The sequence below is a fragment of the Crinia signifera genome, chromosome 1, assembly GCF_055691185.1.
Source record: "Crinia signifera chromosome 1, ASM5569118v1, whole genome shotgun sequence".
Lineage (NCBI taxonomy): Eukaryota > Metazoa > Chordata > Amphibia > Anura > Myobatrachidae > Crinia > Crinia signifera.
Window position 1 is genome coordinate 313,396,537 of NC_139217.1, and position 19,959 is coordinate 313,416,495.

General features: G+C 44.7%; 1 protein-coding gene across 1 annotated transcript in view; it reads right to left on the bottom strand.

The window, feature by feature from the left end:
- SLC28A3 (solute carrier family 28 member 3) overlaps window positions 1–19,959 on the bottom strand; it is an 83,786-nt gene that overhangs the window by 49,990 nt on the left and 13,837 nt on the right. Inside the window, exons 2-3 of the mRNA XM_083158337.1 lie at window positions 4,806–4,889; window positions 4,260–4,321 (exon numbers count right to left, since the gene is read on the bottom strand). Coding sequence (XP_083014463.1) covers window positions 4,260–4,321; window positions 4,806–4,889 — 146 coding nt within the window. The remainder of the gene's footprint in view (window positions 1–4,259; window positions 4,322–4,805; window positions 4,890–19,959) is intronic.

Below are 19,959 nucleotides of genomic sequence, written 5' to 3' on the forward strand. Positions count from 1 at the left end.
ACACTGGACTGTTGCAAACCCAAAGGTCTCAACGAGAGACTGAACATGAACGTTTTTGGTTTCTAATAGAGGGTGTCTAACCGTTGATTCCCATATTTACCTGGCCCTTGTTGTAATATGCCACTCAGCACCCCTAGGCATATCTGTCTCATATTAAAAGTATAACCTCAGCCTCTGTTGCTGCACCACCTGCTGCAGCATCCCGACAAAGGGATTTTAAACCATCTGTCACTCCATTAGTCCACCCTGGGTGCCCACCCCTCAGGTCTCCTCCAGCAGATGGACCCAGGACCTTCATGTATCTGTCACCTACACCACGAAGGTGCCACTGCCCAAATCGCAGCATCACCTTTTTACACAGCATCAGCGGGTCTGATGCGCTTTTCAATCTGTGACTTAAATGTACAGTCTTATCATGCACAATGATCACCTGTCTTTTGTACCATGTACACTGTATTTATGTATGTATTTTTTATCAACAGTGCCTCAGTGAAGGGAAAGGTGAGCCCGGCGCGTCCTGTCCCCGCAGCGTCTCCCGGTATCCTGGCAACTAGCCAGAGAGGTGCGCCTACCTGACGCGTCATGACACGTCAGACCTGTACACACCCTCCACCTTCCGGAGCTCACCGGAAGTCACCGCAGACGCCGGGCAGCCTGAATCTCGCTGAGGCATCGTGAGTATGCACTTTTACTTTGGGTATTTAAACCGTTTTGTAAGTTACACTTGTGTTGCACTGTATCCTTGAGAACGGGGGGAATACGCCCCGAAACGTTGGAATAAATTTTTTGATCACAGTAAATCGTGGAGTGCCGCTGCTTGTTTGGAACTGACCTTTATATATATATATATATGTCTACAAAAGAAACGATAAGAGCAAGCGCACTATAGTGCATGAATCAATTTTAAACAATTTATTGAAGGGTACACAGAAGATAAAACAGGTAGCGGGGGTCACGTACCACAACAAGCGGCACTAGTCGCCGCAGTAGAATCGCATAAACTGCTTTTCCCAGCAGTGGTTTGTAGGAGAGGTTACACTCAATTGTGGCATCCACAGCAGCAGCGGTTGCAGTCTCACACCCCACAGGTTCAAAGTTCTTGGTCAGAGAAGATGCTAGGCCACGCCCCAATGCATTTCGTCATCGACTTCGAAGACGAAGTCGATGACGAAATGCATTGGGGCGTGGCCTAGCATCTTCTCTGACCAAGAACTTTGAACCTGTGGGGTGTGAGACTGCAACCGCTGCTGCTGTGGATGCCACAATTGAGTGTAACCTCTCCTACAAACCACTGCTGGGAAAAGCAGTTTATGCGATTCTACTGCGGCGACTAGTGCCGCTTGTTGTGGTACGTGACCCCCGCTACCTGTTTTATCTTCTGTGTACCCTTCAATAAATTGTTTAAAATTGATTCATGCACTATAGTGCGCTTGCTCTTATCGTTTCTTTTGTAGACAAAACACACCTGTGGATTCAGGATTACCTCCATGAGAGGAAGAGCTTAAGCTGCCGGGCTATATACACCTGAGTGCATTTGAAAGAGACTGTGTGGAGGATACACTCCTGTGGTACTATTGTTCAGATTTGGACACTGGCTTTTTTTTTCTCATAAGTTTTTGCGCACTGTTATTTTTTTCTATATATATATATATATATATATATATATATATATATATATATATATATATATATATATATATATATATATATCTATCACCAGTATGTTGAGTTCCGAATTTTTTTTTCAAACTTAATGGGTGAGATTTAATGGGATGAGAGATTCAGAAAATGAGAGATTTGGTGAGAAATCTCCAGTTTTTTAAAAGCGGTAATCATTTACACTTCAAAATCCAACTGGTTTTGCAGTATAAATGATTGCTGCTTTAAAAAAACTGGAGATTTCTTACCAAATCTCTCACTTTCTGAATCTCTCATCCTATTAAATCTCGCCCATCAAGTCTACAGCTATACAGGTATCTTCCATGTCCTGTGATTACATTTCACAGAATGGATTTGGTACAAAATACAGGCAGTCACTTTCCCGATGGCCGGGATGCCAACAGAGGCAGCCTATCCCTAACCCCACCTCCCCCACAGCCTAGCCCTAACCTCCCCATCTACAATTTAATCATTTCCAAACACTTTCATAAGTGCATGTCTACCAATTTAGTACAGACATTAATATATTCAGTAGTGACATATGTAGTAAAAGCAGTCTCTTCACTGTAGTGATCATTTTAATACATACATAAAGCCAAAGTCCAAAACAACAGTTTTTTAAGTTGAATTACTGAAGGATGTGTTTCTGAAATGTTAGCAGTAAAGACTTTGGGCCAGATTTACATATCATTCTTTCACACCGCACCTCGGACCCAGGTAATTGCTGGATCGACCCGGGTCGAGGTGTGGTGTGAAAGCACCAAAGCTTTGACCAACCCGGCAATACAGTGGGTGACCCAGGTTTAACCTTTCTTATACCCCGGGTTACCCTCTGTATAATGGGTGACCCGGGTTTAATGTGAAACAACCGGGTCCGACGCAGCATTGAGATCTGAAAGTGGTATAAGCTGCAGCTTTGGCAAGCTTATTCTATGAATTATGTCCTCAAATTTAAAATGGCATTTAATATTTTATGCCAAAATACAGAGAAAACCACAGACAAAAAGTGGCTGGTAAAAGACGCCACTTAGTAAATCTGAGTTGATTGGTTTCTATGGGCAACTTCGTCACTGGTCCACTTCTCCACTCTTTCCACTGTTTGAAACATCAACCCCCTTTTCCTTTTAAATCACACTTTTCAACTGTGAATATTTCCATGTGCACATGCAATAGACATTCCTTGTTTCTAGCATGAATATCAATTTTGTACAGATCAGTTGCTATGATACATTTTTTGTGTTGCCCCTATGCTGAAGAATCTTGTTTACTCTCAACTGTTTCCTTGAAACTGCAACAAAAGTAACGTAATGTTGAAATAATTTTTTTACACAATACAAAATTTGTGTATTGGTTTGTTTGAAGTAAATTTTTACTTTCAAATATTTAAATAATGACCTACTTTAATTAATTATGCATTGGTCTAATTTTTGCACTTTATGTCTGATGGTGCTTATAGTATTGGTGTCTTTCTAATAGGTCTTTGTAGGGACAGTTCCGTATAGCAGGGGTGGGGAACCTTTTTTGTGCCAAGGCCATTTGTATGGGGAAAAAATACTTCGGGGGCCATATGTAAAAATTTCTCTGCTGGAGCCGTCCCATGCTCTGGCGGCTGCCGCTGAATAGGACTGACATGTTCCGACTACTGTTGATTAAGAGGAATCTCGCGAGACCTACCGACCTCTCGCGAGAATTCCCCTGTACTTGACTCCCGGCAAAGCCACCGGGAGGGAGGGCGGGCCACTCAGACCGGCTACGGGGGCCGCATACGGCCCCCAGGCCTGAGGTTCCCCATTCCTGCCGTATAGCATGGGCGTAGTTGTTGCAGGGAGTGCCACTGCTTTGGGGTTAGGGATCCCAGTATCTGGTTAGTGAGTTGCACCCCCCTCCCACTGTTTTCAGTGTTTTCACAGACTTTCTAAATGTACTAAACCCTGGATGCCAGGGTTCCGACATGAAGGCACTATAGTAGGGCATAATAGGAGCAGAAGGCACTGTAATATGGCAGAGTATACACTAGGTACACTGTATATAACAATGTAAATTGGAGGCACTGTGTGGCAAAATGAAATTACACAGTTTGTCATCTTTATTTCAACATCATTACAAGCAAAATAAAAGAAAAAATAGGAAGAGGCTCTGGTGGAGGGCATTGTTCTGAGCCTTTGTGACCTGAGGGGGTATGGTTGTTTTGGATTTAAATAATAGAAAGTTTGCATGTAATTTGCTCTAAACATGGAGCACCTCTACCTGCATGTCCCTAATCATCGGATTAAAATTTGTCTATTTACTTTTCCTCTCCAGATACTCTTCGATACTTGAACTCTCGAGGATCCTATTTCACGCAAGTCATTTACATACAAAAGAAGTTGTACATCAGATAGTGGAGCTCAATGAAAAATAAATAGTAGAAAAAAATTCTACAATGAAAGGTTTGCATAATAGGTACTGTAGGTATTCCTTAATTACCATACAAATGTGTCAGTTTCGGTCTGACATGTCATTCAGTAGTTATGAGAACAGCAGAGCAAAGACCCCAGTGCCTGGAGTACATACTGTGAGATATGCACACTGCAGTTTTATTTTAACAAAGAATACTATACCTTTTCTTTTTCATGTCTCCATCATCATCTTTTGTAATAGAATTTCGACTCTCGTCATCAAGCTGAAAAGATCAGAAAGTTAAAGAGGTAGGCAACATACTGAAAAGCAATTGCACTGCTTCGTAGTGTAGTGGTTAGCATGACTGCTTCCCAGCACTGAAGTGATGGGTTAAATACCATATTAAAGTATTAGGGGTGTGGAGTTTGCGTGTGCTTCCCATGTCATACCTTGATGTTCCAGTTTTCTCGCACATTCTGAAAACATACTAGTGTGTTATCCCCACAATGGTCCCAGCTTCCAGCAACCCCCCAAACCCCCCCTTGTTGATGTGTGTGTGTGTGTGTGTGTGCGTGGGGACCAGACGACACAAATTTAGTCATTGTGGCTCTGCCCCACGCTGCGCAATGTCTATAATACTGGCCCATTCAGGCTCCTTTGATGAGCCCCGCCCTCTTTCAAATCAGGCCCGTCTCTGTAAATATGTATTTGCCATCTCTGTAAATATGTATTTGTTATTTATTAACATTTACCTATACTTTACTTACTTGGCAAATTACAGAATCTCCATTGATGTATTTCCTGTTATGTAAATCCTTTTTGATGGAATCTTCATACACAGACTCATCATTCTATATTAGTAAAATAAATAAATTATGCTTTAATAATAAGTAATAAATGAAAATAACATTAACTTGCAAACTGTGGTTTGAGTCTAGTTGAGAATTAATTATCACAAATATCTCCAGATTATTTCTTTATTATTATTATTAGTAGTAGTAGTAGTAGTAGTATTAATAATAAGAACAATCATAATAATAGTAGTAATAATAATAATAATAATAATAATAATATTATATGGCATAAACAGGGTCCCATAGCTTGCACAGAATGGATAGAACAAACAACAAGTAACCTAGGTGCAAACTGCAACCCAGAATTGAAAAAAGATCCCCACTGGAGCCATCATAAAATATTTTGCAATTGTACACACATGTGCAGCCTACATATATGCAAAATAACAAAGAACATTGAGGAACACTATGCAGACACAACAGTAGCAATGCAGAAGCCATGTTTTTTGCATCTACAAGCTCACTGATGGCAGAGGACATGCTTGTAAACTATTGGGAGGTCCAATGGTCACTTCCTGTCAATAACAGCTCTAGGAAAACCTCAGTGCATGCTAGATTGTAGCGGCATCTTGACACATGTTCATTGTGATAGCAGCACATGTATACCTCCCAGGTTTGGAGGAGGAAAAGGATGGACACATGCAACAACATTTTTGGGGAGTGCTCTTGCGACCAGGGGACATGGCCTATGCTCACAGGACCCCCTTACTGTCATTCCCCCATTTAATTGCTGTGGGTGCTTGGCCAGCACTGTGGGGGTTATTATGGTTCACTCTTTCTGACAATTTCCTTCATAGATGGACAAAACCATGTGCACTGCAGGGGGGCAGATGTAACATGTGAAGAGAGAATTTGATTTGTGTGGGGTTTTACTTCAAAGTGAGATCTATATTGCAGTGTAAAAATAAAGCAGCCAGTATTTACCCTGCACAGAAACAAAATAACTCACCCAAATCTAATTCTCTCTGCACAAGTAACATCTGCCCCCCTGCAGTGCACATGGTTTTGTCCATCTAAGAAGGATTTTGTCAGAAAGAGTGAACTAGAATAAGGCCCTGTGTTAGCTGCTGGGCATACCCTCAAAAAGTACCAGAGAATTATAAAGCCATACTACAGCCAGCCCCAGCGCACAATTACAGCAGCTCAGCCCAGCACTGGGAAAATGTAACTAGGAAGCTTGCTGTCAATCACTGCAAGTGGGCGGGGCTGGGTGGCTCATCAGCATTGGGCATCAAAAGGGGCATTGTGAAAGCGACCAGAGCCTAATACTGTTTCTCCGGTCCCCAAGAGTGCTCAGAAGACGCAATACATCCAATAGCCACGTCTCCTATATGCAGATCAGCAGTGACAGAGCTATTTCAGAACTACACCCTTACCAACCTCGGGACACTGCTGGCCGCGGGTGGGACCCGGGAACGTCCCCCAAAAATGTGACGTTTCCGTAAAAATCGGGACAGTTGGGAGATATGCACATGTGCAGTCTGCTGGTACATGCTCCATTTCATGAACATCTGCCATTGTTACAAATATGAATTAAGCTGACCGTACACTTGTGTGACTTCTCCCCTGGGAGAAGACGCACGTAATTCCCCCTTGAATTCGTAACCTTTCTGGACCGGGAACGTATGTGATATATCATATGTGGTCCTTTTGCATACCATATATCACATGCAATATATAAACTTTCTTAACTCTCACACCCTATTAGACTTGCTTCCTTCAGGCTTTCGCTCTCAACACTCCACTGAGACAGCACTGACTAAAGTGGTGAATGATCTGGTAACTGCTACGTCTAAAGGCCATTACTCACTACTTATTCTTCTAGATCTTTCTGCTGCATTTGACACTGTGGATCACACTCTTCTCTTACAAACACTACACTCCCTAGTTCTTAATGATACAGCCCTTTCCTAGTTCACATCTTACCTATCTGATCGCACTTTCAGTGTTTGCTTCTCTGACTCTTCTTCCTCTTCACTACCTCTGTCAGTCGGAGTTCCGCAGGGCTCAGTCTTAGGTCCTCAGCTTTTCTCAATCTATACTTACTCTCTTGGCAAACTCATCAGTTCGTTTGGGTTTCAGTATCACTTATATGCGGATGATACTCAAATCTATCTATCAACCCCAGAGTTGTCACCAGTGGTTTTGGGCCGAGTCTCTGAATGTCTCTCTGCCATCTCATCTTGGAAGTCTTCTCACCAACTCAAACAAATATTTCCAAAATGGAATTACTTATATTACCGCCAACTAAGAACAGTTACCATCCTGACATCTCCATCGCTCCATCCTGACATTCAATCTGTCTCCAAATCATGCTACATGCATCTAAAAAACATATCCAAAATACGACCCTATCTCACACAAGACACTACCAAATCTCTTATCCATGCACTCATTATATCCCGCATTGTCTACTGCAATAGTCTCCTAACTGGTCTTCCCAAGAACAGACTCTCGCCACTGCAATCCATTTTAAATGCTGCTGCTAGGCTGATCTTCCTTGCAAGACGCTCATCATCTGCTGTTCCGCTCCGCCAGTCCCTCCATTGGTTGCCTGTATCTTACCGTATTCAATATAAAACACTTCTACTAGCATATAAAGCTATTAACCATACTGCACCAGCATATATCTCTCTACTTATCACAAAATATATCCCATCTCGACCACTCCTCTCTGCACAAGATCTGCGTCTCTCTTCTGCACGGATCACTAGCTCCCATTCACTGTTACAGGACTTTCATCGGGCTGCTCCCATCCTATGGAATGCCCTTCCACGCACAAGACTCTCCACTAGCCTGAAGACTTTCAAGTGTTCCCTGAAAACTCACCTCTTCAGGCAAGCCTATCATATTTAAGTTCCACACGTATAACCCTCTGAGGCACTCATGTATTATATAGCTTGTAACTTGGTGGGACTGCTATGCTATTACTGATGCCTGTCCTTGTGTTTCCCTCCTATATCCCTATAGATTGTAAGCTTGCAGCAGGGCCCTCTAACCTCCAAGTCTGTCTGTTGTTACCCTGTTTGTTTTATCACTGTCTCCTTTGTAAAGCGCTATATAAGAAACTCTAAATAAATAAATAAATAAATGCGATCCCAGCCTGCCTGGCATGGCTGCAATCCAACATAGCTCTCCTGCAGCCGATGTGAGTCACAGGCTCCTATGCAATGCATACGGGACCGTGCATCGCATTGGACCTGATGTCAATCACGTGATTTGTTTGCTGTTCATGCAATGTGTATTGCCCTAGTGTATGGGCACATTAAGGTCCAATGTAATATTTTGCACTCATAGGGCCTGATTCAGCTTCCGTTGCCATTTTGCTAAAAAGCAAAACTGCAGCTGCTGTCTCTTGCATGTAAAATCCCTATCCCCCATGTGATGAAGGCACAGCAACACCATTTCTTGACTTGCGTGCGCATACACCCTGAATATGGTCCGGACTTCCCTGAAATGGGAGCCTCCAGTAGGATGGCAAATATGGATGCATTAGGATTAGTCATAGGGGCAAATTTACTAAAAGGTGTTTAGTAAAGGTGTTTATTGTTACAGGGGCTAACTTGCACATTTAGTAACATTTAAAAATTAATACAAAAAAAATCATCTGTTAGTAAATGTGCATTTAGATCCCCAACTGATTTAATGAGCCATACACAATTTCACTGAAACACAACATCAATTTAGATTGATTGAAATCAAACAAAAATCAATTAAAATCTAACTTTAGTAAATTTACCTTTAATTGTTTAGTTCTTTCACGATAGCAAAATAGATATGACACAATAAATGAAAGCACAAGTTATTTGATAGTTTCTAGCATTTTCCTAATCACAAAAATGAAATTCTAGTAAGTAAAAAAAAATTGAAAAACGTGGTAAAGAATATTTTTAATAAAGAAATGGGTGGCATTAATATATTCCTTTTTTTTTAGAATAGTTTTTATTTAATCAGTACAAATTTTGAGCATGAAGTACTAAGGCCACAACATAAATTAACAGTAGCAGGATAGAAATGGAAGGTACAAATGAGTACATATAGCATAAGACTATAAAGTACTGACGTATTTATCAGGTCAGAAGGTAAAAAACTCTGACCAATATAAACAAGGAGGGGGGGAACTAGACATAAGACAGGGATGTAAAGACATGGAGACATAGGTAGTAAGTCGCAGAGGACAGACACACAAGGGAAGAGACATGTGGGTAAGAAGGAGGTAGGGGGAAGGGAATCCAGGGCAATCATTCATACATCAACAGAGACATTTGACAGTATCGAGGCAGGGTCCACCTGGAGGGTGATTCCTAGTGGGAGGTTTCTTTTCTCTCTATAGGCACCCCACTTAAGCCACTTAGATTGTATAGAATTGGCGGAAAAGGAATATTTGTAGTCAATCGTTTCAAATAGATAATGTTTATGAATTTTACCCAAAATGAGATGGATATCAGGAGTTTCCGGGGACTTCCAGTACTGGCCAATCGCCGCTTTAGTGGCAATTAGGATCTGACCATTTAAATAGCTATCTTGTTCTGGGATGAAGGGAGATAGATGGAACAGCGCGGTAACTGGATCCATAGGTAAATGAACCCCTACAATTTCTCGCAACAGGGCAAACACTTCCCCCCATACCGGCCGTAGTTTTGGACAGTCCCAGAAGATATGCAGAAGGGACCCAACAGATCCACACCCTCTCCAACAGAGGTTAGAGACTGTCGGCCAAATTGTATGCATCCGCCGAGGGGTGAAATAAGCTCTATGGCATAGCTTGTAAAACATTTCCGAATGACTTAAACATTTTGAAATTTAAAAGCAGGAGAGTGCGATACGGTCCCATTCTTCCCTAGTAAGGGTCCTACCCAAATCGGTCTCCCATCTGACCTGGGATAATAATTTGTCCGACTGTAATCTATTGACTAGTACGTTGTACCATCTAGAGATGCCTCCTTTATTGTTCTGCGAGGTCAGGACTAGGACCAGTCTTTTTGGAAAAGAGAGTGACACTACAGGTCTACCAACCGCTGCAGTCAGCCAGTGTCTTAGTTGTAGATATTTATAGAAATCTTGTCGTGGTATATCATATTTCTCTGAAATTTCTGTAAAGGACATAAGATTACCTACTGGACAAATATCTCTGAGTGTGGCTATACCGTTTGTTACCCAGGGCCTTATTTTGGTTCATTCTTTCTGACAAAATCCTTCTTAGATGGGCAAAACCATGTGCACTGCAGGTGGGGCAGGTGTTACTTGTGCAGAGAGAATTAGATTTGGGTGGGGTTTTACTTCAAAGTGAGATCTATATTGCAGTGTAAAAATAAAGCAGTCAGTATTTTCCCTGCACAGAAACAAAATAACTCACCCAAATCTAATTCTCTCTGCACATGTTACATCTGCCCCCCCCCCCCCCTGCAGTGCACATGGTTTTTTCCATCTAAGAAGGATTTTGTCAGAAAGAATGAACCAAAATAAGGCCCCCAGTTATCTAATTTTAAATTGGGGATGAGAGATGCTATAATCATGATGGCCAAGTCCGGATCAGGCAGGGAGGCTTCCGTGTCTTTTGCTATTAAGTCATGCCAAGTTAGTAGGGTATCTCTAATAGATATTTCTGGGCCCACCCAGGAGGTAATTTCCCCCCTGGGCAGCCAGAACAACTCCGACAGGCAGACTTTAGGCAGAAAGGACTGCTCTATAGACACCCATGGTTTCACCTGCCCAATGGCGAACCAGTCCCTTGCCTGGTTCAGTACACAGGCTGAGAAGTAACACCCCAGATCCGGGTATGCCACCCCACCCAGTTGTTTGGGAAGAATAAGGACTTGTTTAGCTATGCGAAGTCTAGATCCTTTCCAGATGTATCTGGTAAATAATTTATTGAATTCTAAGAAATAGGATTTAGGGGGTATCCTTGGAATGGCCCTAAACAGATATAATATCTTCGGGAGCAGCACCATCTTGGCTGCTGCGATGCGGCCCAACCATGAGATTTCATGAAGACCCCATTCCCCTATCAGTTTATCTAACGCTCCTAGTAGAGGCTTATAGTTGCACCGAAAAATATCAGGGGCCCTAGCGATTTGGACACCTAGATATTTAATCGATGTCAATTGCCAGGCATATCGGTATTGATCTTTCAGCCGCTCAACTCTCTCTAAGGGAATGTTAATAGGGAGAGCTTCCGTCTTGGTGGTATTCAACTTGTAGTATGATACACTAGAGTAAAGGGACAGAACTTTGTGAAGCTCGCATAACGAGGCCTCCGGGTTAAGTAAGCACAGCAAGACATCGTCTGCGAATAAGCAAATTTTATGATTTATCCCTCCCAGTTCTGGTCCTTCTATGCGGGCAGAGTTCCTAATTTTCTCCGCGAGAGGCTCCATAGCTAGGGCGAATATGAGTGGAGAAAGGGGGCAACCTTGTCTGGTGCCATTTGTTATATTGAATATATTGGATAAACAACCGTTATTAAACACCCTCGCGGAGGGAAAGGAATAAAGTGCAAAAATGGCATCTAGAAATCTACCGGAGAATCCATATTTAAGCAGAACTGATTTTAGGTACCCCCAATGTAATCTGTCGAACGCTTTTTCAGCGTCCAGGGACAAAATTAACAAAGGGGTCTTTTCAAATTCACAGCTCTCGACAATATTAAGTACTCTACGGATGTTGTCCGGGGCCTGCCTGCCCGGTACAAAGCCTACCTGATCAGCTGCGATAAGGGAAGGTAAAAGGGGGCCTAGTCTATTGGCTATAAGTTTAGCATATAGTTTGAGGTCGGTGTTCAGGAGGCATTAATATATTCCTGCTAAGGTCAATATCAGTTTAAAAAAGTAATAAAATACAGGTTACTAGCTTTTAACAGCAGGAATCACACATTACTTGAAGTGCAGCAATAAGTGCATGTTCTGTGGGAAACTCTAGAATGGATGTGAAACCTGCTTCCTCAGATTGGAGACATTTAAGAAATAATAGTCTTGAAATGTGTTTTTTTTTTAGTTTCCTCTCTACAGTACATATATGTGTTTTATTTTTCTCCCTATTATATTAGTCACTAATGCCTTTTTAAATATCTATAAAGTAAATGGGGCCTGATTCTGAGTCGATTGCAAGGCTAGCAATCTGGCTAGGTCTCTCTGCTTATCTGGGTGTCAGTTGTAGGTACCTTGTGAATGCACGCAAGAGATGCATTTTGTATTAGTGTCATGGGTGTGTAGCCAGGCGTCAATGCTGTTGTGAGGCTCATGTATGCAAATGGAATCCATGGTTTTGTTGCATCTTCTGAATCCAGCATGGGTAGGTATAAGTGCCAGTACTAATGATGGCCGTCAGAAATCTGGAAGGAAAAACTGTGGGCAGTGCAGCAATGGTGTTACTATGGGGGGGGGCACCTCTCCCGGGTGTCATCTGCTAAGGGGTAGTACCAAAATGTCATTGCCTGCTCAGTGACATTCTGGGCAGTACCCATCTCCTGTCAGAGTGTAGGAACAGCACTGAGGACTGACTGTCTCCATGGGCAATCAGCATCTCCCACAAAGTGAAAAAATGGGCATCTGGATGCAATGCTATGCTTCCTCTGAAGCCGCGCCCTCTTTCCATGGCACATGGTACAGGCCTACACAGGGCATCACATAGATCAGTGACACCCCTGCGGTGGGCTATACACATGAAGCTGTACAGATACTAGCTTTAACATAGGTAGTAAATACACCCATCCAGGATAGCACACCTCCCAACATTCCTGTATGGGAGGTCGGGACTTCTGCGCTTCCCTGCAGTGCACCTGCCTGATCACGGACTTGGCCTCGGGCAAAGGGAGTATGCCTTTGCGTAATGTTCACAATCCTGAAGCCACGCCCCCATTTTGACACTATGTGGTCATGGCCATTGCACTGTCAGCTGCTTGCCATGCCCCCTGTCCCCCTGCCTCAATAAATAGAACCTGTGCCCATACACGCAGTGTCTATTCCCTGCAAAGCGGTGACAGGCAGGGGGGTCTCACAGTTGCCCCTCACACCGCAGGACATTGCCGGCCATGGGAGGGACGAGGGAGTCCCATTTTTCAGGACAGTTTCAAGGTATGGGTTAGATTGTATAAGCTGAGGTCCATATGTAGGGGTGTGACCAGTCTCCAGAGGGGGTGTGGCCAGCCATGACAGAAGATTGACTAACCATTAGAGTGCATGGTATGGGGCACTTTATAAATATGTGCAGTGATACATACTGATATTGCATGCATGATAATGTACCAGACTAGTAACAGCAATGCATCATGTATTCCAGTGCAGTATAATGTAACTGATGTACAGTATAATGTTTAATTCAAGAGTACTCTGGAACCTCTCTGGAGACAAGCTAAAGCAGGGCCTCCAGGCAGTTGGGCCCACCAGGGGTTCCCGTTCCCCTATGGGCCAGTCCAAATCTGAATGCAGATTTAATAGGAGGCGCAAACCAACTCCTTTCTTGATTGCTAACACTGTGATCGCAGTTGTAGATGAATATTGTGACCATCATTTGCGATGTTCATCTGCAACTGCAAGCCGGAGTAAGTCTCACCGTACAGGGGGATTGCAAGGCCAAGGAAACTGCTTACACAACGCAGTCCTTGGCCTTGCCATGCCTGGGGAAAAATGGGGAGGGCAGCGCGCCGCTATTTTCCTGAATGCCGGCCGCCTCTACCCCTGTCCCTCCCTTCGAACGTCACTGCCACATGTGCAGGACAGGTCCTGAGCGTGTGCGGTTTCACAATAGTCGTGGAACCAAACTGAATCCGGCTCTTATCTACTCTCACTGTAGCTGGCTAATTGTTTGTTTAAAGATGTGATATTAATATTCTATATAACTCACCAGAACCATTTCCCTGGCAGTGCCTACATATACAGAATATACATTTCTGTTTCTACAAGTATGATATAACACATTCAAGGTGGATATACTGTACTAAGGCACAAACACACAATTTATTTTTTTTACTGCATTTCCAAATGAACTAAAGAGCCACCACTGGGGTTTTGATGTGGGGGATAACACCAGCTATAGGTGGAATTGCCCTATAGTCTTTAAGGCTTATTTCCACATAGTTGTGGGAAAGGTCCCACACCGGTCCCCCTCAACAAGTCCTGCGGCCACCGGCGTCACTCTACCCATGCTTCTAGAAATAGTTATACATTCCAGAGCTTATCATGGTGAGCATGATCTTAATATGGCATTATCCAATGAGAGGGATCTGAGAGGGATCCAATCCCAGCATCCCCCGCCCTGATCGCGTCACTCCTGGGTCCTAAATCCCCTGGGCCTTCATTTGCAACGAACAGCTCTTATCGGAAGAGCTGTCATTTGCAATTTCAATCGCATTTCTAAGTGCATACCAGTGTTATTAATGCCAGTATGTGGCCATTAAGTTTCAGGATGTATTGCATTTGGTTGCAAAGCTTAGCACAGTATGTATACTTTTGTAGCACTATAATAAAGTACGGATGACTAGGAAATGAACCAGCAGCTTCCTATGGGAGGTTACGGACTGTGTCACTGCAGGATCACAAGAACTATATAAGATATTGGTATCATTTAGTGAAATTCACTCTGCTGAATCTGGCAACTGATGTAGCAATCTAGTGTGTGTATATTGTGATTTATTTCCTGCCAGTGAGTGACTAAGCCAATTCACTACTGCACACGACCTCAATTAACCTAATTACACATAGATTTTGTGCAATTGTTCTTGTTAACGCCTACAAATAAACGTACTGTATAGTAGAGTATTTACCTTCCTTCTTTATATTTGATTATGATTATCTAGTTGTAAGCCTAGTTTAAATATGTGTTACAAAATAACAACTGGGCAAATGGATAAATAACAATATGAGAAAACGAAAGGTACATTGTTAAAATTAAAAATATATATTTTCCGTTCCTGACACGGCACATGGCATGAGGCAAGGATATTAGCTGTGGGGTTTTAAAGTTTATGTTAATGAGTACCGGTCCTAGGCTAAATTTCATAATATGTTAAAGAGATTCACACAGCAACAGGTAGTCTGCATTCTGGTGGTAATTAGTGAGGTGAAACAAGGACCACATACAGTACAATGGGGCAGATGTATTAAGCTTTAACAAGAGATAAATGCAAGGGTGATAAGGAGAGATAAATGTCCAGCCAATCACCTGCTAACTGTCATGTTACAGCCTGTGTTTAAAAAAGGTCAGTGAAGAGCTGATTGGTTGGATGTTTTTCTCTCCTTATCACCCGTGCATTTATCTCTTGTTAAGGCTTAATACATCTGCCCCAATGTCAGATGTAGATATCTTCTGACAAGGGCTGCTGATGGGCATTTTGGGGCCCGGGACTGACTTTCAGTATGCCCCCCCTCCCCAATTGCTCACCCAGTGGCGGTGGCGCGGCATCACCTTCCTGCATCCCCTCGGTGCTGCTCAGCCTCTCCTCGGTCATGAGCAAACATTGCACAGTGCAAAGCGCCGAGCCTGGGACACAGAGGGGAGCGCCCGGATTATTCTGATCGGCGTTCCTCCTCTGTGTCGTGGGATGCCCTGTGTGGTGTGTGTGGCTGGCTGGGGAGCCGACGAGTGGGCGGCAGTGTGCAGGTGGGGGGGGGGGGGGGAGGGTGATGCCTTGGGCAAAATGAGCTGTCTGGGCCCTTCCAGAGGCCGGGGCCCGGGACAGCTGGACACCTGAAACCCAGGGCACCCCCCCGTTGTCGGCCCTGCTGCTGACCAGATTCCCCTTCTGTTCCAATTAGCATCTGATAGATGTCATGAATGCGATTTGTATCCAGTGTATTCTATGGTGCCCTCATGAATGACCAAAACTGCAACATGTATGATCCCATACCTTCCAACATGACCCTCTCCAGGAGCGACAGAATGCTCTATTCCTGGACATCCCGCAGGTTAATTAATAGGAAAGGTGTTTAAGCACAGGTGATGGTAATCATAAAACGTTTAAGACAGGTGATGGCAATCATAAATTAAGAGGGAAGTCCAGGAACAGAGCATTGTGTCCCTCCTGGAGAGGGTCATGTTGAGAAGTATAAGACCCAATAACATGTGGCCTACCCTCTCTCAGCACTTTGTTTGTGCTGCAGACAATAGGGGCAGGTATTTCCACTTCTATCTATAAATGTTCTTATTTTCCCATAATTAATAAATAAAATATATTTTTTTGAATAAATGTTATTTGTACATATCTAATGGGGTCAATACAGCAGGCAGCTATAATGGTCATTCCCTATTCTCCTGATGCCTCAGTAGGAGGACCAGGGAAAACCCACTCAAGTTTTCTTGTAGACAAGAAAATGATTACATTAAATAAATTGTTTTATAGATATCTTAACCATTGCCTTACAAACGAGTGATCAGAACCTATGACCACAATGACTGATCAACCGTGTGTGCTATATAGCAGCCTCACAGGCAATTTCTCTCACACAATCAGCAATGTGGTATTAGCTGCAGTATAACTTTAATCTTCTATATCCAGTTGAGTGATCTGAACATTTGATTCCTACTGATAAACTGTGTGACACTGGAAGTCCTTCCTGCACAATGTATGGTGCTGTGGTTGCTACAGAACAAAGTAATTTGAAGCTTATGTAAACAGATGAGTGAGCTGAAGCTTTGAATCCTATAGCTGATTCATGTATTACAGAGCAGCCCCACTGCCATGCCCCCCCTCCCCCCATTGGCGTCACTGCAGAGAAGCCCAGTGAGGAGACCCATGCTCCAATCAAATTCCACAATTTGTGGGTCTATGGAGAGGGGGTGGGGATAATGGACCTTATTCTGGTCCGTAAGCATCCGCCCCTTCGTTTTGCATCTGAGCAAGCGAAGACGCATTTCTGCACATGTGCAGATGCAGGGTGCGGTGAGCCACGGTGAACAAACTGTTCGCCGAGTGCACACACCCAACATTGTGGGCATGGAGGGGCGTGGGGCCAGGCTAATTACAAATGGGAACGCTCAGCGTTTCATGGGCGTTCCCATGAGAACGCTGGGCGTCCTCACGCAAATGCCCAAATGACGCAGGTGCGAGGGGCGGCCAGCTGACATCACTGGAACTTGGTGGCACAGTTATGTTACATTATATCAACTACTAGGTCATTGTTACGAAGAGGTTCTGAAGCTTGAACTGTTATAAGTAGCACACTTAGGCAGTTTTGATAGATTTATTAACGTACTGTTTATGTTACATCTTTAACAGTGCTTACAACTAAGTGATCAGAACCTTTGACCACTATGACTGATCAACCGTACGTTCCATAGCAGCCTCGCAGGTAATTTACCATACACAATTGGTAATAACCGCAATATAACTTAAAGCTTCTAGATTCAGCTGAGTAAGCTGAACTTTTGATCACTACAGTTAAACTGCGTGACACTGGAATCCTTCCTGCACAATGTATGATGCTGTGGTTGCTACAGAACAGATCCAAGTTAATTAAAGCTTATACACAGTACATAAATGATTGACCTGAAGATTTGATCAATAAAGCTGATCTGTGTATTACAGAGCAGCCCCAATGTCATGCTGGAGATTGGAATGCTATGTCCAAGTTTCCTGAATTGGAGGCACTATAGTCATACTTGCCTACATTTAAAGTCTCCTCTCTTGGAGAAGCTCGGAGAGAAGACTGTCAGCAGCAATTCCGGGGGCGGGGCCTGATCTAGACGTCATCAAGCCCCGCCCACAGTAGGCAAATCCCGCAATTTGAGGGTCTTCGGGGGGGGGGGGGCCTAAAAATGGCATGCTCTAAATAATTAGCCCCGCCCCTCCTCGAGTGTGGCGGGATGGGGTGGCATTTATCTGCTCGCTGGGCTCCGAAAACCCGCAGCACAGCGAGCAGGTCTGAATCGGGCCCGTGTATCCAAAAGAGCCCAGAATGTGCCAGTAAAAATAAAATTTCCATACATGTCATTGCTGTCTAATTTATACTCCTGATTCTGAGCTTAATCATACTTTTGAAGATTTTTATATCTGATTATATTGGGAATGGCCAGAAAACAACAGCAAACAAAAGTAGCAGTATTTTATCGCAGGATGGCCTAGCACATGTGCGCTACGATCCGTATGCATGCACAGTCTATCAATAATTGCCTGGCCTGCAAATTCGCAACCATGTGATCAGGTCTGAATAACCCCTGATATCATTAATTATATAATTCAGTGACATTTTCAGGTCCCTATACTGTACATGCAGTTATTGACGATATACAGTAGTAAAATCTAGCTGCATGTAGAACAAACGGGCTAAAGCTGGGTACACATCCCTATTTCTTGGAAGCGTTCGGCCGACTGTACTCCCGTCGGACCGTCCACAAACAACAGCCGACACGCGCGTACACACCTGTACAATTTTACTTGCGACGTCCAGGGCCGGTGCAAGGTGCCAGAGCGCCCCAGGCAGGGGGGGCGCCCCGGCGCTCACCTGCTGGGGGAGGTGCAGGAGTGTTTTGTGGCACGGCGTGGCTGGGGGCTGCCGCCGGGAGTTTTGCAGCGTGACTCAAGGGGGGGGACGACTCCCCCCACACTAATCTAAACCTGACCCCAGGAAGATGGCGGTTATTGCGGGGAGTCGGAGCTCGTCGTCCGGATTAGTCAGCCCGGAGACTGGGCAGCCGCATGCTGCTGAAGAAGCCGGGGAGTCCTGGGCAGACTGGAGACGCAAGCAGCTGCACAGAGTGCAGAGCTTGGATAAGCTGCCAGAGGTTTTATGCGGCGCGGCTCGGCTCACGGTGGGGTAGGGTGCCTGGACTGATGCTCACCTCCATGCCACAGGACCCAGGCTGCTGCTGCCCCTCCATGGGCGGCGGGGGGAGGATGGGCGATGTGGAGGTGGCCATACCATCCAGGGGGACACACACCTGCTCCATCTTCCGCCCTCCAGTGGCCGGCGCCCTAGGCAAATGCCTAAAGCTGCCTAGTGGTGGCGCCGGCCCTGGCGACGTCTGATGTACTCCCGTCCAAACAGTCGCAAGAAAAAGATTGTACCACCGTACACACTGTCTCGATTTGGGCTATTGACACGTCACATGTGACCAAAATTATCATAATGGGCTGGGTTAGGGCATAATTATAGCTGTCACCCTTTTACCTATTAAAAAAAAAGCCGTAACCATCACCAGGCTGAAAGAGCCGGGGCTGGTATTAAAAAATCAGGAAACCCGACAAATAGGGCTTCGCTGATTTTTTTAAAACCAGCCCCAGGCTCCAGGTCCGGGGCTGGTTCCCAAAATACGGGGGACAAAATGACCAGGGGTCCCCCGTATTTTAAGAACCAGCCCCAGGCCAAACCAGCCAGCAGGGTAATGCCACAGCCGGGGGGCACTTATTATATAAGGTCCCGCGGCCAAAGCATTCAGCCCTCTGACCGGTCAGCCTGGCCAGGGGTCCTGGGGGAGTGGGGACCCCCCGCAATAAAGGGCCCCCCCCTCCAGGACTTACCTGACCAGGCTGAAGCCTGGTGCTGTCCCCGGTGGCCCTGTGCGGTGGCCACCGGGCTGATCATTGTGGAAAAAAATAGAATAAAAACTATTGTTTTTTCCTGTGGAACTATGAGTCCCAGCAAGCCTCCCCCGCATGCTGGGACTTGGAGAACCACAAGTCCCAGCATGCGGGGCATTAAAGGGCCCGCTGGCACTTGTAGTTCCACAGAAAAAAAAAATAGTTAAATAAATACACATTGACACTTTAGAAAAATAACAGTTTAATACATACAGTACACAAACACACTGATACTTACCTATCTTGATCCCGTAGGTAAGTCCCAGGGTGCAGTCCGGTGGCTTGGTTCCACAAATGGGGAGCTGCAGGGCGGTGAGGAGCAGTGGGGCGGGCAGCGGCAGTAGTGGGGGCGGGCGGCGGCAGTAGTGGAGTCGGGCGGTGGCTCTCAAATGAGTTTCCGCCGGGTGCGGCGAGTGATGCTGAGTGCTGACCTGGCCGGGCATGCTGTGATCACAAATAGCAGCGCTGCCGCTGCGGGACGGGACGGGCAGTGCAGTGGCGGCTATTACATTTTCAAAATAACTGTCAAATGACCGGCCGTTCTCTGATTGGCTG